This window comes from Taudactylus pleione, unplaced genomic scaffold (genome assembly GCF_031769625.1).
Source record: "Taudactylus pleione unplaced genomic scaffold, aTauple2 ptg001552l, whole genome shotgun sequence".
Classification (NCBI taxonomy): Eukaryota; Metazoa; Chordata; class Amphibia; order Anura; family Myobatrachidae; genus Taudactylus; species Taudactylus pleione.
The window spans coordinates 234,405-258,938 of record NW_028285949.1 but is presented as its reverse complement, the minus strand read 5'-3'; the positions used below and the strand labels follow the sequence as shown (position 1 = coordinate 258,938).

The following is a 24,534-nucleotide window of genomic DNA, read 5'->3' as shown; positions in this document are numbered from 1 at the left end:
ACATATATGTAAATGTAGTCACTTGAAGTTTTTTTTTTTTTTTTTTTTTATCATCAATAATAATTATTGAAATTTTCAGGGAAAGGGGTACAGAATAAAGAAAGAGGAAGGGGAAGGGAACAAAGGGAAGGGATACAGACAATCAAATACACACAATACAATATAATAAAAAAAAGTATACATTTTTTGACAAAATATTGTAAACAAATTAGTGGAGATCACACAGTAAAACAATAATTCAAGAAGAATTAACCTAATTTAAACTAAATGGCAATGGGTCTGACAAAGATGGCTGAGATACAAGTTGAGTACCCTCACCATCGGTAATATACTCATGCCAAGCCATCCACTTCACAATTGGAGAGGAGGTAGAAGTGGAATATGGAGAAAAAACCGTTTCCATAAGAAAATGAACCTTATGAAATACCTTAATTAAAGGAGGAGGGAGAGGTTGTTTCCAACATTGTGCTAAAGCTGCACGGGCTATAAAGATGTGACCTAGCACATATCTCTGATGGGGTTGCACTAAATCAGGGTAAAGATGTAAAAGTGCTAAAATTGGAGAAGGGGTCAATGTGAGGCCTAACACTTTATAAATCAATGAGAAAACCTCATCCCAGAAATTGCTTAGGAGGGGACATGCCCAAAAAACATGGAAACCATGGCTTACTTCTCCACAATTTCACCAACAAAACTTGGAACAAGAGGGCCAAATGGCATGCAATCTATCAGGAGTGATTATAGTCTATTTATTAATTTAATATGCATTTCTGCATGATTTAAACAGCAAGACAGATGGTAGGATGTTACGTAGATCTTAACCCATTGAGCATCTGAAATAGAGTGACCTAAGTCTAACTCCCAACGAGATTGAGTGGGTGACTTGACATGTGGACATAACCCTAATAAAAAATGCATACAAAAAAAATGTTGCCCCTACTACCTCCTGAGGTGAAATGGGACATTAAATCACTAGGGGGTAGACCAAAAGGCCCAGGCGAATGTGGTAAACTTTGAAACCGGTGACAAATTTGATAATATTGAAATATATCTTTAGAAAGTAGAGAGTAATGCTCTTGCAGCTGGGAAAATGAAAGCAGAACACCCCCATCCATCAGATCTCCTAAACTGCTAATACCACGAGATAGCCAGTGAAACACCCATAGATCTGGTATTAATTTAGAAATAGCTTGTATAGATATAAGAGAAGTCGGGAGAGATATCTCGGGACGCTGAGAAACAAGGCGGGAGATTAACATCAAAAACTGAAGAAAGGAGTGGGGGAATATGAATGCCTAGATATTGAATAGAAGTGGTTCGACAATTATAAGGAAATTTGAGAGTGAAGTAAAGAAAGATCAATCAGCATCGGAAAGGTTAATGGGTAATGCGTCAGTTTTAGTTGTGTTTAACTTATAGAAAGAAGCCCCACTGTCCTCCTCTAATAAAGTGTATAGGTGGGGTAACAAGGTCACAGGCTCCGTAACAAAAAGGAGAACGTCATCTGCAAAAATACAAAGTTTATGTGATACATCACAACCACAACCCCAGGGAACTCCCCACCCGCCCTAATTTTAGCTGCTAATGGTTCAATTGCAAAAATAAGAGGGGAAAGGGGGCAACCCTGTCGGGTGCCATTAGTAATCGGGAATGTGTCAGAAAGAAAACCATTACTAAACACCCAAACATTAGGGGTACTATATAAAGCTAGAATAGAAGATAAGATTTGATCATGGAAACCAAATCTAGAAAGCACTGTTCAAATGTATAACCAACTCAGGCGGTCAAATCTTTCTCCGCATCAAGAAAAAGCAATACAAGGCCGGTCTTAGAGGAAGAGAGGAAATCAAGTAAATTAAAAACTCTACAGGTATTATCTGAAGCCTGTCTGCCAGACACAAACCCCACCTGGTCAGGATGAACTAAAGAGGGAAGAAGGGTGTTGAGGCAAGTAGCAATTAGTTTAATGTAAATCTTAACGTCTCCGTTAAGAAGTGCAATGGGGGAGTGTTCTGACAATATGCTGGGTCCTTCCCTGGTTTAGACAGAGTCACGATTTGAGCTTCCAACATCTCAAAAGGAAAAGCCCAGAGCCTGTAACCTCATTATAAATGGACATCAAAATTGTGACTAAATGCTCTTTGAAGGTCACATACTGTAAAAGTCATTAACAAAACCGTCAGGTCCTGGAGCCTTATTCTGCAGAAGAGACTGAATAACCGTTTCTACCTCTAATGATGTCCAGGGAGCATTAAGATCAGTCAGTTGGTCAGAGGTCAACGAGGGTAGACCAATATTGGATAGAAAGGCTTGAATAGAAGAAAGGGAAGGCTGAGGGGTAGAGGAGTCAAAAGACAAATTATAAAGTTGCATATAATAATTGGCAAACTGGTTTGCAATGTCAGATGGATTAGCAACCTTAGTGCCTGATGGGGAAAAAACATGTTTTATACCTATTTCTAGCCTGCCGTACTCGTAATTTACGAGCCAATAATCTCCCGGCTCTGTTGCCTGCCAAATAGAATTTCTGACGTAATTTGTTAAGAGCCGTCTGAGTGTGAGCTGTGAGAAGCTTCTGTAATTGGCTTCTAAGAGGAGACTAAATAGAGGGAAGGGAAATAGAGCTATCACAGCAACTTACGTATTCTATGAGGGACCAGTCATGTAGACAGAACCGTAAGATGTAACACATATACAATTTTGTATAGATCTGGAGTGAAAATAGAAACTCCGAATATAAAAGACGGAAAAAGCATTCAGGTCATGGACCATTCAGGCTGAAGAGTAGGATTGTTCTGTGATGTCGATGGCAGCTTGAGATGAATGTCATCCGACAAAAGCTTAACTCCAGCTTCTAAATTAGAGATAACGTATGAAGAAACTTCATATTGGACAATCCGTTTCACTGGGAATCCCCAACGATATTGTATCTCCTGAAAGCGAAGAGCTGAAGTTATAGGAGATAAGATTCTTCATTTAGAAACAGTCAAGGCAGAGAAATCTGTAAACAGTTGAAGACCCAATGGGTATCTGACTCTCCAGCTAATCTTGCGCCTTGAAGAATGCGTTCTTTAAGGGTGAAGAAGTGGACTCGGAGAAGGGTATCTCGAGGAGAGAATCCAGAAAAATGTTCTAGGCCTATTGAGATGATGGATACGGTAAATAAGGAAATCCTTGTTATCGGCATCGGGAACAAATTTATGAAAGAGGGACATAGCGTAATTCAATAGTTCCAAATTAGAAACAGAATAAGGAATCCCTCGAATTTTAATATTATTCCTTCAGGAGCAATCCTCCATGTCCGCCATTTTGTCTCTGATTGTCTCCAATTCCGATGATTGCTGGTCATGAGCAGCAATTAGATCATTGTGTGAGGTAACAAATTCTTCCATCTTACGTTCTAAGTGATCAGTATGGCTCCCGATAGCAGAAAATTCCATTTTAACTTCACATATAGCAGCAGTAAGGTCCTGAGTGATATCCCTTTCTAGCTCAGGTGCCCGCACCATCGCTAAACTCTATTCATATTGGTCCCCCAAATTAATCTCAATTCCACGGTACAACAACCATGATAATCTTATTCTCATCTTCCCCACAAACACTATCCATCTATCCTATGCCCTCTGGAATGCCAGGTCAGTATGGAATAAACTGGTCCCCACCCATGACCTTTTCATCTCCAACTCCCTACATCTCCTAACAATTACTGAAACTTGGATTTCACCCTCTGACACCACTTCTCCTGCTGCTCTCTCCTCTGGGGGCCTCACCTTCTCCCACACACCTCCTGCCTGGGGGTCGCCATGGTGGTGGTGTTCGGGTCCTTCTATCCACCAGTTATTCCTACCAGCTAATACCCTCTGAACCATCCCTTACATTTCCCACATTTGAGGTTCATGCTATACGCCTCTTCCAGCCAGTAAACCTTAGAGTAGCTTTCATTTACCGTCCCCCTGGCCCTCCCTCAAAATTCTTTTTCAATTTTGCTTCCTGGCTCCCTCGCTTTCTCTCCTCAGATCTTCCCTCCATAATCCTAGGTGATTTCAATATTCCTATTGACATTCCCACAGAATCCTCTTCCGCTAAACTCCTTACCCTCACCTCTTCATTTGGTCTCGCCCAATGGACCTCATCTCCCTCCCATTTGAGTAGGCACTTACTTGACCTGGTCTTTACTCACCGATATTTCTGATTACTCCAATTCCCCATTCCCCCTCTCTGACCATCACCTTCTCTCTTTTAACTTATTTCTCTCTCCCGTCCCCTCCTCTACCTCCCAAGGTTACCATTACTAAGCGTAACATTGAGGCTAATGACACTGTTGCTTTTTCCTCCCTGCTGGACTCGCTTCTTTCCCCTATCCTTTCTCTCTCCTGTCCTGAACAAGCCACTATACAATGCCTACCTTCTGCTCTTGACTCTGTTGCTCTGGCAGTAACTACTCACCCTCAAAGATCCACACCACAACCCTGGCATTCCAAATACACCAGATACCTGCAAAAGTGTTCACGAATTGCCGAGGGTCAGTGGAGGAAATCGCGTTCTACGGCTAGCTTCCTCCATTTTCAAATTTATTCTCTCATCCTACAGTGCTGCCCTGTACTCTCCAAACAATCGTATTTCAAGAACCTCATCTCCTCCCAGTCCTCAAACCCCCAGCGTCTCTTTGCCACTTTCAACTCCCTCCTATGCCCTTCCCCACCTCGCCTCCTCGCTCTCTGCCCTTGACTTTACCACCTACTTTACATCTAAAATTGACTCCATACATGAGGACATCGTATCCCATCAGACCTTCAACACTCCTACCCCTCCTTTCCCTGACCACCCCTCCCCATCTGTCTCACCAATTCTCCCGTTTCTGGAGAGGAAGTCATGGCCCTCATCCAGTCCTCCCCTCCTTCCACCTCCCCCCTTGACCCTATCCCTTCCCATCTCCTCTGTTACCTGTTCCCATCTTGCCCACCTCCTCAATCTCTCCCTATCATCTTGCACTGTCCCTTTTGCATTAAAACATACCCTTGTCTCCCCCAATCTTAAAAAACTATCCTAACATACTCTCCAACTACCAACCCATCTCTCTCCTCCCTTTTGCTTCCAAACTCCTTGAGCGTATTGTTTACAACCACCTTACCACCTTTCTTTCCTCCCACTCCCTCCTTGACTCATTTCAATCTGGCTTCTGTTCTCTCCACTCCACTGAAACTGCGCTCACGAAAGTATGCAATGACCTCCTTGCTGCCAAATCCAAGGGCCACTACTCTCTGCTCATTCTCCTTGATCTCTCTGCTGCATTTGACACTGTAGACCACCCTCTCCTCCTGCAAATCCTTCACTCTTGGTCTACTTGGCACTGGCGTCTCCTGGCTGTCCTCCTACCTCTCTGATCATTCCTTCACTGTCTCCTCTCATGACTCCTCTCCCCCCCACTTCCACTAATAGTAAGATTTCCCCAAGGTTCTGTTCTTGGACCTCTCCTATTCTCCCTATATATGTCCTCTTTAGGTGAACTCATCAACTCTTTTGACCGCCAATTTCATCTCTATGCTGATGATACTCAAATCTACCTTTCCACCCCTGATCTCTCCCCCTCGCTCCTTACTCGTATCTCCAGCTGTCTCTTTGTTATCTCTTCCTCGATGTCCCAGCGCTTTCTTAAACTTAGCATGTCTAAGACTGAGCTGATCATCTTCCCACCCTCTTCCATTACCTCACTTCCCACAATTTCATTATCTATTGATGGCACAACTATCTCCTCTAGCCCCAAAGTGCGTTGTCTTGGAGTTATCCTATATTTCTCCCTCTCCTTTAAACCACATATTCAGTACCTCTCGCAGTCCTGCCGTTTCCACCTAAAAAATATTTCCAGGATTAGACTCTTTCTCACCCTGGATGCTACTAAAACCCTCATCCACTCACTGGTCATATCCAGAGTGGACTACTGTAACTTTCTCCTAGCTGGCCTCCCAGTCTCCCATCTCTCTCCACTACAATTGGTCCTCAATGCTGCTGCTCGGCTCATCTTTCTCTCCAGACATTCTACATCAGCCTCCCCTCTCCTTCAAGCCCTACACTGGCTCCCATTACCTTTCAGATGCCAATTCAAGGTTCTTACACTCGCCTACAAAACCCTCACCAAATCCTCTCCCACTTACATTTCTGACCTCATATCAATTCACTCCTGCCCGTCCACTTCGCTGAACAAATGCATGCCACCTCTCTTGCCAACTGATTACTTCCTCCCACTCCCGCCTCCAAGATTTTGCCCATGCTGCTCCCTACCTCTGGAACTCTCTCCATCTCTCTATCAGACACTCCACCTCTCTAAAAATCTTCAAACAGGATCTCAAGACCCATTACTTCATCAAGGCCTTCCAGCTCTCATCCTAACCAACTTCATGCTCTTTCCTCTCTATCTTCCCCTTCTGTTTCACTCCTGTCTTTCTGCCCCTCCTCTTTAGAATGTAAGCTCTGATGAGCAGGGACTTCTTCCCTCATGTGCTTCTCTTTACATTTTCTTCTACTCCTTACTCCCCACGAGGGCACCTAACACTTGACTGCTAACTCCCTGCTGCTTATTGTGTTTTAATCACTATTGCAGCAATGTATATAAACCATGGTTCATGTCCTTGTCCTGCACTGTAATGTACTGTGAGTCACTTATTTCTTGTTCACTTATTAGTTTATGTATTCTGTAAGGCGCTGCTGAACACTTGTGGCACCACATAAATAAAGGATAATAATAATAATAATAATAATAATAATAAAAATGATTTGTCATTACTAGTAAATGTATGACCATCAAGGCAATTCCACTCAGGATTTGATTGCTTGCACACTACGGTCTGATGATGAGTTGGACGTTGCGGCTTCCATGTCTGATCGTTTTGATGGGGGAACGTCTGCCACTTTATGCAAATATTGCTACGAGCCCATCCCCTGGTGTATAACTTTGTGTCTGCATGTGCAAGGACTGAGACTTATGGCCTCCAATGTGAATGATGAAGCTCCTGCGTACGCCAACACTTTAGCCACACCATCATAACATGCCCATAAGACGGTCCATATCCTTCTGACTAGCTACCTCCCTGTCACCGCCTAGGAATGCCCAATACATTTTTAATACACTTCTGCATATGCGACTGAAATCGATATCGCTACTGCGACTCTAAACGTACATAATCGGGATGCATGCGCAGTAAAAACATATTGCTCAACTGCGTTGAAATAGTGTGGGAATCGTGGCCCTATATTTGGTGGGATAGAGGGAAATTTCTTTATTCCTCACAATCTGGTTTTTATGAGCACTTCTGAAGGTGTTTGAATACAAACCTCAATATACAGCACTAGGTTTCCTTTGGATCTGTTTTTGTCTCGTATGATCCGATGGCATCAAGTATAAAAGAGAACTATTAAAAGATCCCTTACTTTGGGCTACAACACATACAATTGTGGAACTTTATGCTGAATAATATCAGTTTTGTATATTATTATTATTTATTTACATGGCGCCACAAATGTTCAGCAGCGCCTTACAAGGTACATAAACAAATAAGGCCCCAACTGTGTGGAGTTTGTATATTCTCCCTGTGCTTGCATGGGTTTCCTTCGGGTACTGTGGTTTCCTCCAACACTCCAAACATATACTGGTAGGTTAATTGGCTCCCAAGAAAAAGTTAACCATAGTGTGTATGTATGTGAGCAAGTGGTAGGGAATATCTATTGTAAGCTCCACTGGGGCAAGGACTGATGTGAATGGGCGAATATTCTCTCTGTAAAGCGCTGCGGAATATGTGCGCTATATAAATAACTGGTAATAAATTAATAATAAATAAGTTGACCAGTGACTTACAGTACAATACAATACAATACAGGACAGGAACATGGTTAATATACATTGCTACATTAGCGACCATAACACCCAGATAAGCAACAGAACAGCCAAGGGTTTGGTTCCCTAGTGGGGGGTAAGATGTAGATGAAAATAGAGGAGAAACACGAGGGTAGAGGGCCCTGCTCGTAAGAGCTTACATTCTATATCTTTATTGATTAATTTGAATTCAAGCTCCAGGGCCGCCTCAAGCAGGAGCCGCACCCTGTGCGGCGAGACTCCTATGCCCCGAAGCTGTGCGCGACCAAAAAGGGGGAGTGGCCTAACAGCCCACGTCCCTACATGATGCTATTTGGGGGCATGTCCATACGCCACGTCTCCCATTTAACGTCAAGCTGGGGGCGAGCCCAGCACTACGTCAGTAGCTGGGCTGCCCCCAGCTCTCTCCCTGCACTGAGTGGATGCTGCGCACATGCGTGCAGCATCCATTCATGTTCCCAGGGGCCGGCGCCGCCGCACAGCTGCCCAACATCCCGACCACCCACGGGACACTTCGTCCCGTGGGTGGAGCTGCGGGGCAGTGCCCGAAAAACAGGACTATCCCTCTGAAATCAGGAATGTTTGGGAGTAGTGCGCCCTCTATGGGGTGGCGCCCCTGTTCGACCGCACTGGTCGACCATGCCTCGAGCCGGCCCTGTCAAGCACTAGCTACTTGCCATTCACCTGATTACATATTTTGATGTTTGGTGACATCTAGAGATGTCTATTCTAGGCTACTTCTAGTGGGCACATGTTGATCTCTATACATAAAACTACCTTTCAAGCAGCAATGGGCCAGGGCTTCAGTTTTTGTACCCTGATGTCATCAGCTACTGTCCAATGTCATTCCCTGCCATCCACGTGGGCAGAGGAGGAATATAATCTTGTGGCGAGCATCCGTGCCTGAAGCATGGCGAGAAAAGCGAGCCAGCAAGGGGCCAACTTTCTTTTTTGGTAATGTCTAACTAAATCCCCTTCACGGCGAGGACCCTGACATCATCATTTACTACAGACCCTCCAATATGACCCGTTCCATTAGGTAGAAAATGTTTTGCTCCTGGACTTCCCTCTTAATTTATGTTTGCAGACACCTGTGCTGAAACACCCTTCTTTTCAATTACCTATGTCAGGACAGGAGGCTGCAATCATACATTAGGTGGGAAGTTACGGAGCAGAGCATTTTGTACCTAATGGAACGGGTCATGTTGGAGGGTAGGTTACAGCACAGACGGTGTAATGGTTAGCGTTACTGCCTCACAGCACTGAGGTCATGGGTTCGATTTCCACCACGGCCCTACCTGTGTGGAGTTTGTATATTCTCCCTGTGCTTGCGTGGGTTTCCTCCGGGTGCTCCGGTTTCCTCCCACACTCCAAAAATATACTGGTAGGTTAATTGGCTCCCAACACAAATTAACCCTAGTGTGTATGTGTGTGCACGTGATAGGGAATATAGATTGTAAGCTCCACTGGGGCAGAGACTGATGTGAATGGCCAAGTATTCTCTATAAAGCGCTGCGGAATATGTGTGCGCTATATAAATAACTGGTAATAATAATAATAATAATAATAATAACATCATTCCCTACCATATAAGTGGGCATAAAGGGGGAGTATAACTTTTGGAGCCCGTGAGGGAACAAATTTCTTCTCTAGGTGGCCTTAAGGACTTAATGTGCATGGAACTGCCCTTACGCCCTCACTCGCGACACTTCCAGGTCCCTAGCATGAAGGGTAAATAAGCTCAACCTCAACCTCTTTTTTTTTTTTGGTGGACTGTATGAGCAGAAAATGGCACTTCCGCCCTCACTCACGTCACTTCCATGTACAGAATCTGACGGGGAAATATACCTTTCCAATTTCCCAGCGATCTGTGCCCGCCCCGCTGACGTCATGCTGGCTGCGACTACGGAGCGTGACGTGAAATCATCAGTGACACCGACGTCAGAGGAATGCAGAAGCCGTGTTAGCTGCCCTGCGATGTGCCTGCTGTATCTTCCTATGTGATCAGGCATTGGTTGGGGCACTGCTTTGGGGTCCTTGCTCCGGCGTGCTACTGTAGCTGCTGCGTGCATACACGTGTGTCTTGTGAGCTTCCGCCGGAGAGAGGGGTCCCCGGGTCAGTGTGTGAGCAGTGATGGGCGGCCTGGAGAAGAAGAAGGTACACAGTGTAGATCTGTGTGTATGCTGGGGAGGGGGGCCCGTATGTATCCACATGTAGCCTACACCGTCTCCGAGTGTATACACCACGGGCACCGCTCTCTGGCTGTATGATGGCAGCTCCCCGGCTTGTGCACCTCCTCTCCATCACGGCTCCCGTGTTACTCTCACCCCCGCACTGACACGCAGTACTACAGTGCACGCAGTGCTCCCCGCACAGCCTGGTATGAGCATAGTGATACAGCCATGCTAGGCATGTACAGGCCCTGCTCAGCCCCGAGTCCTAGCTGCCAGTGTGACAGGAGTGGGCACGATAACGTACAGGGTTCGTGCAGCTCGGGAGAGATTCTGTGGTATAAAAATAGACAGAGCTCCCAACAAAACTTTTATCATATGTTGTCCTAGGGACTCAGTGTGGTTAGGTGAGGCAGAGCTTTTCCTGGCATACTTACGTATACTCCAGAGTTTTCACTATAAAAATTATTAGCAATGTAAAGAAAATATTATAAATATTTTCTTTGTATTCTATTTTTTACAATTAAAACTCTGGAGTAAAAAGTGTATGACAGGTGAGGCACTGCCTCCCCTGTCTACCTTATCTGCACATCCCTGATCAAAACACATCAAGCTTCTAGCACTATATACTGCTGCACCATTGTGTAATGCCCACATGAACCCTCGGGTTCATATATGTATATATAAATCTGGCTCTGATACTAGCCATTGCCTCCCCAGCCATTTACCTCACCGCACATCACTGGTTCCTATCAGATATTCAGCACCGGTGTCTGCCTGTGCTAAATATGGGCGGTATGTACTAAAGGTAAAACCCCTGAAAACTGCATTTTCAGGGGTTTTACAACATTCCCCCAATGTACTAAGCACCGGGAATGCATTGCATTCTGATGCTTCGCCCCAATGGCTAATGGTGGAGTTACCAAATAGAGGCCTATGGGCTTCTTATCTGGACGCTCCCCTTTGGGAGGGATCCGATTGGATCCCTCCCATGAGCCCCTGCGGCCCACGTCCTTCTGCGCGTGTGCAGAAGTGTGCCAGAGGGACTTCTGGGTGTTAAACCCGGAAATCTCTCTGCCCGGCAGCATCGCAAAGAACAGCTCTTATTAGGAGAGCTGTCCTTTGGGATATTCTTGGTATATACCGCAGTATGTACTTGAAGGCAGGTGGGATGTACCACATCGCGAATGCGATGCTTAAGAGTACGCTTGATTTTTTTTTTTTTTTTTACTACCCTGGAAGATGCTCAGGGATGATCAGGGTGGTAGTTTCTCACTGTTCTTTACATCCATGTGTTGATAATGGAATATATATAGGAAATAATGAAGTTGTCAATTATTATAGTCCTAAATAATTTCAGCATACAGTGGAGACACAGAAGATGATCTGTTAGTTTTACTAACTGACCTCACATCTGGGCTGTTTAGGATGGTAAATTTCATTATTGCCAAAAATATGTGTAGTGTATTAATGTACTTTGTATCTCCCCATTTTCTTTAGTATGAGCGTGGCTCTGCCACTAACTACATCACACGAAATAAGGCTCGAAAGAAGCTGCAGTTGAGTCTGCCAGATTTCAGGTACAACTCCTGTAAACTACACTTCACCAATACTTGTAAAGCTGAATGCTTTGATACTTCTTTTAGACTGTTAAACTTAATTCACGAAGCTAAGAGTGAGTAATCCATAACTGTTGCTGTATATTCAAACTACATTCTGTGACTTTTAAGGAAGGAAGAAATATACTTATTGCATAACCCAAAATGAAATTGTTCACGTACTTATACCATAATCTTTAATCAGCATTTTTATCAAGACGCCTGTCTATATTCTATAGAGTTTATGAATAATTGTGGTAACTTTTGCCATTGACAAAATAAAACAAAATACGTATATTGAAAACATTTTTTTTTTAATCAAAATAGTCAAAAACAGCATTTCAAAATACGATATAAAGACCGCACACAACATCGACTAATCATATAAATACTTACAAAGCATAACAATATCTGAAAATGTATCCAGTTTAATACAAACAAAATATTTGGAACAGATAATCTGATAAAGGCAAAGACCACACACAAAGGGGAGGGTATGATAGGGGAAGGCCAGCCTTCAGCAGCAGCGAGTATATAAGCTCTATCGAGAGAGAGATCTGAGCTCAGGCCTCGTTAAGTGTCGTTAAGTGTGATCCTGAGTATTTGAATTCTAGCCATGGGTGCCAAGTAGAGATAAACTCTTGGTTCCTCTCTGGGGTCACACTGAGGTCCTCCATAGACATGTACATGTCTATGCGGATGAACCATTCCTTTAAAAGTGAACAAAACTAACTTGTAATTGCCTGGGGGGCGAGGAATGTAATTCATATAGTAAACAACATTTTATTTGTTAGTGGTCTTAACTAGATGTAAATGAATAGTACATGACACACTGAGCTGTATGTACTGAATATTTCTAGGTTTAGACTCCCAGATATCCCTTTAGCGAGGAATCCTTGTAACTGGTGGTGTTTATAGGCAAATTGACACTTTTGCTTTAGAGTTTGGATGGGAAGCTTGTTGTACAGCTTATATTGATGTAAATAAATATGGTGCATTTCACACTTTTGTCTCTTTAGACGCCTCTGTATCTTGAAAGGGATCTATCCTCATGAGCCCAAGCACAAGAAAAAAGTGAATAAAGGGTCCACAGCTCCCCGGACTTTCTATCTCTTAAAGGATATAAAGTTTCTGTTGCATGAACCTATTGTGGGAAAATTCAGAGAGTATAAGGTCTGTTCTGTCATATTTGTATTATCCATATTAAAGTAACCCAGTATTCTCCACAGGATCAATTTTTTTTTTTTTTTTTTTTTTTTTTTAAATCTGCCACCCAGCACTATCCTGCTCCAGGGATCTGACAACCAAAATCAGTCCTGCTGCTCTTGCGTAACTGTGACAGACACAGTAACAGAGATCCCTCCCCCATCTTTAGCCACTTGCCTGGCGTCGCGTCGTTTGTAACCACACCATGCAGTGCTTTAACTTGTATTGTTGCAAACACTGCTACTGGTCAGAAGCGCACAGTGGGCACCTGCCAGAAGATAAACTTCCAGCAGCCGCTAATAGACTGACCTGGCCCCTCTGTATACCTGCACCCTCCCCCATTGTCTGATGTTGGGAACACCGTTACTTTGATTTCTCCATCGGATGCTTAGCTGAACAGCCGCTGGGGAAATCCAACTCCTGATCCCAACATCAATGGTGATATATTTTGATGACTGATATATTAAAATCAATGTTAATGTTATGTGTTTTTAAAAAAACTTATTTATTTATAAAATCGTGTTGGATAAGTTTTAAATAGATGTTCTTGACGCAATTGAATCATAAACAAAAAAAAAAAAAAGTTTGCCTTTTTTGTGAAAAAAAATTAAGGTGCTTACACACTAGATGATGATTTGAATGAAGTCGTTCACTATATCGTCCAGTTTTTACGCATGGAAGATAACGACCAACGATGTGCCCTCCAGCAGGTCGTTGGTCTTTGACGTTCATCGTCTGAACATGCAGGCCGACCTGGACGATATTGTCAGGTTTTTGAATATTCAGGATAAAGGAGGGAGCCTGGCACTGAATGATATCGTGGGTGATATCGTTCAGTGTGTGTGCGCTCAATGTCTTTAACAACACTGAGCACACACCTGCCAGGGAAACACTAGACGATATCGCTCATGCAGTGAATCGTCTAGTGTGTATGCACAATTAGTCTGTTAAGGTGCAGTTTGGACAGCGGGAACACTTCAGAAAGAGTATACAGAGGGTGCAGATGGGCACAGTGTCTCAGCGTGCATTACTGGATACAATTATATCTGTGTCCTGCCAGCAAGTGGGCAATATCTGCAAAGGTCTTTAATAATTAGTTAATTTAAAATTGTTAATCTTGAGTTCAAATCAGTGTAAGTATTTCAACATTTTTCATTATGATGAAGTTTTAGAATGTTACACCCGGCTACTACTAAATGCCATCCGGCTGGGGATCTCAGGAGAGAGCACAGTAACCCTATAGTAGGGAAAAAACAAGTTCATTATGTTAGGAGCATTTTTCTAACCTGGTAATATGTAACTATTTTCATACTGTGCCAAACTTTATGCACTATGTGCTGTCTTTAGACCTTTATCTTTACTTGCCTATACTTCCAGTGGAAAAAGTACTTGGAATGGGCTACTTGAGACATTTAGAGGTTTGAATAGATTTCTTGAATTTGGCAGCCATTTGCTGGTAGAGGTATGAATGAGCTGGGGCGTTAAACATTCAGGGCCTGATTCAGAGATGAACGCAACTGCAATTTGCACGCAGATCGATCATTTGCCATTGCACATGCATCACAGTGCGCGAAGGCAGCGGTGCGTCCACAGACCACGGAGGCCCATTGCAGATTGCTAAGAAGTGACCATTTGGGGGTGGAGACGGGGTGGTTAGCGTAACGCAGGCCTGCCTGGCCGTTTGAACGCCGTTACGTGGGCCTGCATAAATTAGCCACTGCAATTCCATACGCAGCCCTGCGTGGCAGAAGAGCTCCCTGGCCTGCGTCAGGTCAGACCCTCCGCAAGGGTAAAATGGTCGCCGATATACTTCGATGATACCGATGTTTAAGTAGGTATGCGTATTTAAACGCACGTTAGAAGGCAGTTGTGCTCGGGTGATCTTTGGTAACATTAGCATATTTTTGCAACTGCATTGTTTACGGAGACGCAGTTGCGGTCGGATTAGTGCACATCTCTGAATCAGGCCCTCAGTTTGTAGACAGCAGCATATTAATGCTTGTGAGATATGACAGAAATTGCTTTGCTTGTTTCCTGTAATATTCATCCTTCTGATTAATGCTTTTTAGTACAAAATCATTATTAGCATTAATTTATATAACACCAGCATGTTCTCCAGCACTTTACCATTGGGAGCAAATGTAATAATAAATAAGACTGGGTGTTAACACCGCTCATTAGCTTATATACCATGGACATTGTAATCGCTGTCTATAGATCATTTTACTTGAATAATGTGCCATTTATTGCATATCTGGTTAAAGTATCAAACTGCAAGGTATGGAAACTAACACACTTGTTTATATTAAGTGTTCATGCTGGCTGCATTTGTGTTTTAGCTCTTATAAAGGTCTAGGTTTTTAATTTCAATCTTTAATGATCAGGTGTTTGTGCGTCGCCTGCGTAAAGCATATGGAAAACAGGAATGGGATGCAGTAGATAGAATCAGAGACAACAAGCCAACATATAAACTGGATCACATCATTAAGGAGAGGTGAGAGACTTCATTTTCAGGAGTGCCATTTTTCTGCATTATTGCATAAAATCTGCTAACGCTAATGGATATTCTGCAATTAAATCATTCACATGTTTCTGTATGATCTTTGTGGAACAGAAAAAGTTAATAGCAATTAGTTTACAAGATGTGTTGCAGACAGGTATGGGATATTGATGAAGTTCACAATTGCATGGGGTGTGTTAAAAAGTTGGACACTTGTGTATTATTACACAGAATGGTAAAGGGTCAAATGCTTTCATGTTTCCTTGAAGCAGAGTATGAGCATATCTCTCTATCCAACATGTCTACCCCCACGTTCCTATCTGGAGTAGTTTTGTGTTCTCAAGATTAATTACCGCATTTGCAGCTATTACCTGTTGCTACAGTTTCAATTTTAATTTTATTCTGTTGAATTAGCCCAACATCTAGGGGTATATTTACTAAGTGCAGTTTTATAGAAGTGGAGATGTTGCTCATAGCAACCAATCAGATTCTACTTTTCATTTATCTAGCACCTTCTAGAAGATAATAGCTAGAATCTCATTGGTTGCTATGGGCAACAACTCCACTTCTATAAACCTGTACTGTAGTGTATATATAGCCATTAGTGTCCTTTCTTTTCTCTACATTCTTATTACAGTGCAAGCCCTGTGTGCTTAGTGTTAAATGTTTCCAATCATCTAATCAGTTTCTAGAGCTGTTCCTAGACTTTTGCACCCAGAGATTATTCGGATAAATCTCTATTCTGAAAGTGCTTATTTTCCCAACATTGTGTTGGCTATGCAGTAGGATCTTTTTTAATGGCTTGGCCAGGTCCTTTCTTAATCTTGCATTCTGCATCTTTTAAACACTGCAAACTCCTCAACCGTAGTATTCTGCACTGGGTATGTTATCATGACAAATACTTGTGTGGTCAGTGCTTAATGGATTGGTCTTCTAATTTGAGGTCCAGAACTGTCAGAATTTAGTCTCAACAATCTAACCATTGTGATTTACTTCATTTACAACTTCTACATGGTGGGGGATTGACAGGATTGTGTGAGGGGAAAAAAGATCGTTCTGGCATTCTGGATCATAAATTGACATTTGGATCTTTGGGCTCAATCCTATTAGGTGTGAATTGCGAGTAGCGAGTTTGTTTCTTGAAATTCGCACACATCGCAGGGAAGCGCGCTCCCAAGAATTCTCCAATCCAATTAAAAATACCTATTCGCACTACTCGCAACGGATGGGTGCGAATTGACTGCGAAATGAGATTTGCGAGAAATTCATGAAAATGTGGGGAGACCATTTCGTTAGCAGGACCCTATAGAAGGCTGGCTGTGGGCGTTAGGGAGGTTTTGAAACGGTGTCAAATGGCTTTTTTTTTTTTTTTTTTAATGCAAGAAAATGATGAAAACAAACTCTTTCCGTTTAATCTCAAACGAATTTAATGAAAAATGCAAAAAAAAAAAAAAAAAAGTTGGAAAAAAGGTGATTTTGGGGTACTTTGAGGGCACCTTGAAAATTAAAAAAAATAAATAAAAAAAAACAATTATTTTTCAACTAAATTATTGTAATTAAATTTGGGGTGCCTAATCTAATGAAAAAGTTGATTTTGGGAAATTTGAGGATTTTTTTTTTTTTTCTTACCCCAAAAAATGACATGAAATTATTGGACTAATTAAGCTAATTGGATACTTCCAGTTGGTCATTAGGGGGGTGTCCAAGGGGTTCAGCACAGTGTCCCGACATTTTAAACTTTAAAATAAAGATTTTCCTTTCCATCTCTCACCCTCAGGGAGGTGTGAGTGGAAAGTTGAGAATTCAGTCTGACTGATCAGTGCGAGTTGCTAATTGGATTGCAAAATTAATTCGCTAGGTGAATTCGAAGTGAAAATAGCACCTCGCAATTCGCAAATAATAGGATTGACACCCTTTGAGTTCATGTTCAGCCAAATTGTTTTCTTGCCTGATGTAACATCACACCTGTCATAATTTACCATACTTCAGCTCCACTGGGAGGGAGGTTTGTTGCCGCCTCTTATGAGAATTGGGAGTCCAATCTTGGCCACCCCTTACAGGTTTTCTATGTTGTTTTATAGAAAACTAACGAATAGATCCTGCACCAGTCTGCAATAGACAATTTACTAACCAACAATTGACAAAAATTCAATCAAAAATAGAAAAATCCACTATGTTGGTGGTGCTCCCAGGGAAAAGTATAAATCATACTTAAATACACAGAAAACTTCAAGATTGAGGCTAAACAAGAAATTCCCTATTTGGGGCACACTTATAAAACATGAATCATGAAATGATGGTATATTTAAAACTTAACCTTTAATTTAGTTATAAATACAATTTATAGGGTATATTAGAGACTTGAATTATTAGTCATATATATCAGTCTCCCCTAATACAATGTAACATACAAAATTTATGCTTGATTAGGCGAAAAATAATGTAAATTCTAACAGGTAGCACTCTATAATAAGAGAAATCTCAGGGGATTCAATCTTCCCTAATAGAGTGCTGTGGCAGCATACTCCTGCAATAATACAGTATAGGTGGATATAGGCTACATAAAATTAAAAGATTGTTTATTGGTCATGATAAATCAAAATAAAGCTCATATAATCCACCTAGGTTAATTAATATGAATATTGCACTCGGACCATTAAATTGCAGTGTATAAATAACAAACTGCTTGCAATCTTGATACCCGGAATGTCTTAATAATTCATTTCTAAACAGTCAGAGACTTAATTACACTTGACCCAATATATATATATATGAGTGAAATCAACATATATCCGCTTGGATTGCACTTTGCCCGGTATAAATATAAATATTGCACTTAGCCCATTGGTTTGCAGTGTATGAATAAAAAACTGCGTGCAATCTTAATACCCGGAATCTCTTAATAATTCATTTCTAAACAGTCAGGGAATTAATTGCACTTGACCCAATACATATAAATTAATGTTTCTTATAAATATAAATGGCAGTTTTTTATTCATACACTGCAAGCCGATGGGCAAAGTGCAATCCAAGCGGATATATGTTGATTTCATATATATATATATATATATATATATATATGTGGGTCAAGTGTAATTAAGTCTCTGACTGTTTAGAAATGTATTATTAAGACATTCCGGGTATCAAGATTGCAAGCAGTTTGTTATTTATACACTGCAATTTAATGGGCCGAGTGCAATATTTATATTAATTAACCTAGGTGGATTATATGAGCTTTATTTTGATTTATCATGACCGATAAACAATCTTTTAATTTTATGTAGCCTATATCCACCTATACTGTATTATTGCAGGAGTATGCTGCCACAGCACTCTATTAGGGAAGATTGAATCCCCTGAGATTTCTCTTATTATAGAGTGCTACCTGTTAGAATTTACATTATTTTTCGCCTAATCAAGCATAAATTTTGTATGTTACATTGTATTAGGGGAGACTGATATATATGACTAATAATTCAAGTCTCTAATATACCCTATAAATTTTATTTATAACTAAATTAAAGGTTAAGTTTTAAATATACCATCATTTCATAATTCATGTTTTAGAAGTGTGCCCCAAATAGGGAATTTCTTGTTTAGCCTCAATCTTGAGGTTTTCTGTGTATTTAGGTTTTCTATGTTGGCAAGATTCCTACAAATCCAGTTGTTCATAGTACTTAGGAATTATCTTTGTTTTTGTGATTATTCTGTTTATTTACTACAGTGCTTCTTTACATATAATCCCCTGTTGCACATGTTAGCAGACCATATGATCGGGCAGTTTTTGTAGTACAGGTTGAGTCTCCCATATCCAAATATTCCGAAATACGGAATATTCCGATATACGGAATATTTTTAGCATGACAGAGAAAGTGAAACCTTTGCTTTCTGATGGTTTAATGTACACAAACTTTATTTAAAGCACAAATTATTAAAAATATTGTATAAAATAACCTTTAGGCTGTGTGTATAAGGTGTATATGCAACATAAATGAATTTCATGTATTTAAACAAACTTTTTTTGATGCACAAAATTATAAAAAATATAGTATAAAATGACGTTCAGGCTGTGTGTATAAGGTGTATATATCACATAAATGCATTCTGTTTTTAGATTTGGGTCCCATTCCCAAGATATGTCATTATTTTATGCCAATATTCCAATATACGGAATATTCCGTTATCCAAAATACAAATACCCCTGGTCCCAAGCATTTTGGATATGGGAGACTCAACCTGTACTATTTTTTATTTTTTTTTAAATCCAGCCCTAAATGCCACTGCAAATCGTCAGCGTTGAAAAAACGATCTTTAGTGAATGTACCCCCATGGCCAAATGTGCAAGATTTGCAAATATGTTAAGTAGCAAATTTAAAACCAGTTTGATGTTTGTATTGTAAAAAACGGCATTTTAAATGTGTGCTAAATTGTCGAAATACCTGCACTTTAGAAATTTAGCATTCTTACATTTGGGCCCTTGTGTTCTAGATTTTATGTATTGCTGGACATATTGTGTCTGTGTGTTTTTTTTTTTTTTGCGACACCATTGTTTGCTATGTAAGTTTGTTTATGAAATTTTACCATAGACATCAATTTAAAACTGTCAAATTAAGAACAATACTGTTTGAATGACACAGTAATGCTGTACTTGCCTTCTGCAGGTATCCAACCTTTATTGATGCTCTCCGTGATATGGATGATGCTCTGTCCATGTGCTTTCTTTTTTCCACCTTCCGGCGCACTGGCAAGTGCCATGTCCAAACTATACAGCTCTGTCGCCGTCTTTCTGTAGAATTCCTTAATTATGTCATTGCTTCACGTTCTCTGCGCAAGGTAAGTTGCAATAGGCAGGCTTTTTACTTCTCATTAAAGTTTGTTCAAAAACCTGAACTCCCAGACAAACTGGGTAATGTTTCTGGGTGTTCAATCTCTCGTCTAAAGTGACCATGAGCTATTCAATTGTTTATGCTACTGGACACGAGTGTCCTCTGGAGGTGGCGAGTAGAAAACTACAGCTTGGGCAGCACACCCATTACTCTGCACGGGTTTAGCCGATTTACGCTTCTAAACCTGGTGCATTTGGATGCAACATGCTCGATAATTAATGAGCGTCCGTGGATCTCATGTCTATTGGCAAAACAATTGAAAATCGCCCTGTTGGGCGCCCATTACTTGCTGGTGAGAGAAAACAATTGATTTCTCCCAGAGAAGTAGTTGGCACAAAATAACTTTTATTATCATCATCATTTATATGGCGCCACAAATGTTCCGCAGCGCCTTACAAAGAACATAAACAGGTTGACCAGTGACTTACAGTACCATACAATGCAGGACATGGATAATATACATTGCTACATTTGCGACCATAACACTCAGATAAGCAACAGAGCAAAGCAACCAAGTGTTAGGTGCCCTAGTGGGGAGTAAAAAGTAGATGAAAGTAGAGAACGGAGAAGCACTAGAGGGTAGAGGGCCCTGCTTGTAAGAGTTTACATTCTAAAGGGCAGGGGCAGACAAACAGGTGTGACACAGATGGGGTAGGCAGGGAGGAAGGAGCATGTAGCAGCAAGTTAAGATGAGCTAGAAGCCTTTGATGAAATAGTGGGTCTTGAGAGCCTGTTTGAAGGATTGTAGAGCGGTGGAGAGTCTGATGGGAAGAGGGAGAGAGTTCCAAAGGTGGGGAACAGCGTGGGCAAAATCTTGGAGTGGAAGGAAGTAATCAATTGGCATGAGAGGCGGCGTGCAATTGAACGAAGAGGGCGGACCGGAGAGTGAAGGGAGATGAGGTCCGAGATGTAAATGGGAGAGGAATCGGTGAGGGCTTTGTAAGTCAATTGAAAACCTTAAATATGGTTCTGAAAGGGAAGGGGAGCCAGTGGAGAGCTTGTAGGAGAGGGGAGACGGATGCAGAGCGTTTTGAGTGGAAGATGAGCTGAGCAGCAACATTGAGGACAGACTGGAGAGAAGGGAGTTGGGGAGGCCAGATAGGAAGCGGTTACAGTAGTCCAATCTGGTGATGACCAATGTGTATGAGGGTTTTAATGGCATCCTGGGTGAGGGGGTCTAATATTGAAAATATTTTAAGATGAAAACGATAGGAGTGCGAGAATTTCAGTGGAGAGAATGGAATCCAGACTGAAAAGGGTCAAGGAGGGAGTGGGAGGAAAGAAAGGTGGTAAGGCGGTTGTAAACAACACTCTCAAGGAGCTTGGAGGCAAAAGGGAGGAGAGAGATGGGATGGTAGTTGGAGAGAATGTTAGGATCAAGGGTAGGTTTTTTTTAAGAATGGGGCAGACAAGGGCATGTTTGAATGCAGAAGGGACAGTGCCTGATGACAGGGAGAGATTAAGGAGGTGGACAAGATGGAAGCAGGCAGACGGAGAGAGGTAGTGGAGGAGATGTGAAGGGATAGGGTCAAGGGGGGGGGGGGGTGGAAGGGGGGGAGGATCGGATGAGGGACATTACTTCCTCTCCAGATACAGGGGAGAAGAATGTTAGTTGGTAAAATGGATGTGGAGGGGAAATCCTGGAAAGGAGGAGGTGGAGAGCAGGGGGACTGGTGGGATATAATGTCTTGATGTATGGAGTCAACTTTAGATGTAAAGTAGGTAGCAAAGTCAAGGGCTGAGAGCGAGGAGGGGGTGGGCGGAGGAGGGAGTTGAAGGTGGTGAGGAGATGCTGGGGATTTGAGGACTGAGAGGAGATGAGGTTCTTGAAATATGACTGGTTAGAGAGGGCATCACTGTAGGATGAGAGCATAAATTTGAAATGGAGAAAATCTGCCTTAGAGCGTGATCTCCACTGTCGCTCGGCGGTTCGTGAACACTTTTGCAGGTATCTGGTGCATTTGGAATGCCCGGGTTGAGGTATGGATCTGCAAGGGTGAATAGTGATCGCCGGAGCCACAGAGTCCAGAGCAGAAGTAAGGGAGGTATTGTATAGGGAAGTGCCTTGTTCAGGGCAGGATAGGGAAAGAAGTGAGTCAAGCTGGGAAGAAAAAACAAGAGATATGGTAAGAACTTACCTTTGTTATCTCTGTTTCTACGAAGTCCATAGGGTCCACAGGGTTGACCTTGGGGTATAGCTGGATCTGGATCCACGGGCACCACGCAGTTAAAGCTTTCACTGCTCCCAGGATGCACTTGGGTCCGTCCTCCTCTATACCCCGCCCCCGAGCCACAGGCACCTCAGTTGGTAAGCAGCCAAGGCCGGAGGAGGAGACTAAACACAGAGAAGGAAGACTGGAACACACAAGAAACCATACTCCCAGAAATGGGAGACGGAAAACCGGTGACCAGCCACACAGCCTATTTGAAGCCAGGTGTGTCAGGGCGGGTGCCCTGTGGACCCTATGGACTTTGTAGAAACAGAGATAACAATAAGTTCTTACCATATCTCTTGTTTTCTACTTCAGGGTCCATAGGGGGTCCACAGGGTTGACCTTGGGGATGTCCCAAAGCAGTTCAACTAAGGGCGGGGACGCTCCTGAGCAGAAAGGAGAATCCTGCGCCCGAAGGATGCATCCTGAGAGGCAAAGGTGTCAAACGCATAAAACCTCAAAAAGGTCTGAATGGAAGACCAGGTGGCCGCCCTGCACAGCTGAACAGCGGAGGCACCACGTCTAGCAGCCCAAGAAGGACCCACAGACCGAGTGGAATGAGCCTTAACAGAGGCCGGAACAGGTAAATGTTCCTGTATATAAGCCTCCCTAATAACAGAACAAAGCCAAGCTAACGTCTGTTTGTTGGCAGGCCAACCCCTCTTATGAAAACCAAAGAGGACAAACAAGGAATCGGACTTTCTTACAGAAGCCGTCCGATCAACATAAACTCTGAGAGCACGGACAACGTCCAACGAAGCCTCACCAGCTGTAAGATCAGGAGATTGAAAAGCTGGTACCACAAGTTCCTGATTGATGTGGAACTTAGAGACTACTTTACGCAAAAACTCAGGACGAGTACGAAGCACGGCCCTGTCTTGGTGAAAAATTAGGAAGGGGGGACTACAGGAAAGTGCCCCCAACTCGGATACCCTCCTGGCTGAAGCAATTGCCAGGAGAAACACAGTTTTCAGTGTTAACCACTTGAGGTCAACAGACTCAAGAGGCTCAAAGGGAGGTCCCTGCAGGACCCGAAGAACCACCGCCAAGTCCCATGGAGCCACTGGAGGCACAAAGGGAGGTTGAATCCTAAGCACACCTTGGAAAAAGGTGTGAACATCAGGCAGGGTAGCGATCCGTCGTTGGAACCAAACAGACAGCCGATACGTGAACCTTCAGGGAAGCAAGACGTAAGCCCAGGTTAAGACCTGACTGTAGAAATGCCAAAATCCTAGAAACCCTGAACACCTGAGGATCAAAGTTTCTGGACTCACACCACTGGAAGTAAGTGTGCCATTCTCTGTGGTAAATCCGGGCAGAGGCAGGCAGGCTCCCTCAGCATGGTACCGATGACAGAGATAGAAAAACCCCGGGACCTTAAGTCGGCTGTCTCAAGAGCCACGCCGTCAAAGACAGCCGACCCAGATCCTGGTAAAGGCAGGGCCCCTGAGACGACAGGTCTCGACGCTGAGGCAGAAGGAACGGGGCGTCTACGGACAAGCTCCTGAGACTGGAGTACCAAGGACGTCTGGGCCAAGCTGGAGCCACCAGCAGAAACGTGCCCCCGTCCTGTTTGATTTTCCTGAGTACCCGAGGTAGCAGGGAGATCGGAGGGAACAGGTACGCTAGGTGAAACATCCATTTCACCGACAGCGCGTCCTCTAGGCTTGCGCCTGCATCTCTTGTCCTTGAGCCGTACACGGGCAACTTGCAGTTGTGACGGAAAGCCATCAGGTCCAACTCCGGGAGTCCCCATTTGTCCACGAGGAGTTGAAACACCTCTGGGTGAAGCGACCATTCCCCTGGATGCACGTCGTGACAGCTGAGGAAGTCCGCCTCCCAGTTGAGGACTCCCGGGATGAAGACCGCCGAGATTGCCGGGAGGTGGCACTCCGCCCAAGCCAGGATCTGAGACACCTCCGACATCGCAGCTTGACTGCGAGTCCCTCCCTGGTGATTTATGTACGCTACCGTGGTAGCGTTGTCCGATTGCACCTGAACTGCTCTTCCGTGAAGAACGGTGCCGGACGACAGTAGAGCACGGTACACCGCCCGTAGCTCTAGAACGTTTATGGGAAGGGCGGCTTCCTCC

At 43.0% G+C, this 24,534-nt stretch overlaps 1 protein-coding gene across 2 annotated transcripts in view; it reads left to right on the top strand.

Moving 5' to 3' along the window:
* Positions 1 to 9,774: 9,774 nt before the first annotated feature.
* PES1 (pescadillo ribosomal biogenesis factor 1) overlaps positions 9,775 to 24,534 on the top strand; it is a 66,056-nt gene continuing 51,296 nt past the window's right edge. The window contains exons 1-5 of one of the 2 annotated variants that reach the window (XM_088463998.1): positions 9,775 to 10,025; positions 11,540 to 11,619; positions 12,657 to 12,810; positions 15,228 to 15,337; positions 20,005 to 20,176. In XM_088463998.1, coding sequence (XP_088320124.1) covers positions 10,002 to 10,025; positions 11,540 to 11,619; positions 12,657 to 12,810; positions 15,228 to 15,337; positions 20,005 to 20,176 — 540 coding nt within the window. In that variant the 5' untranslated portion in view covers positions 9,775 to 10,001. The remainder of the gene's footprint in view (positions 10,026 to 11,539; positions 11,620 to 12,656; positions 12,811 to 15,227; positions 15,338 to 20,004; positions 20,177 to 24,534) is intronic. The other variant, XM_088463999.1, reaches the window with a different exon arrangement.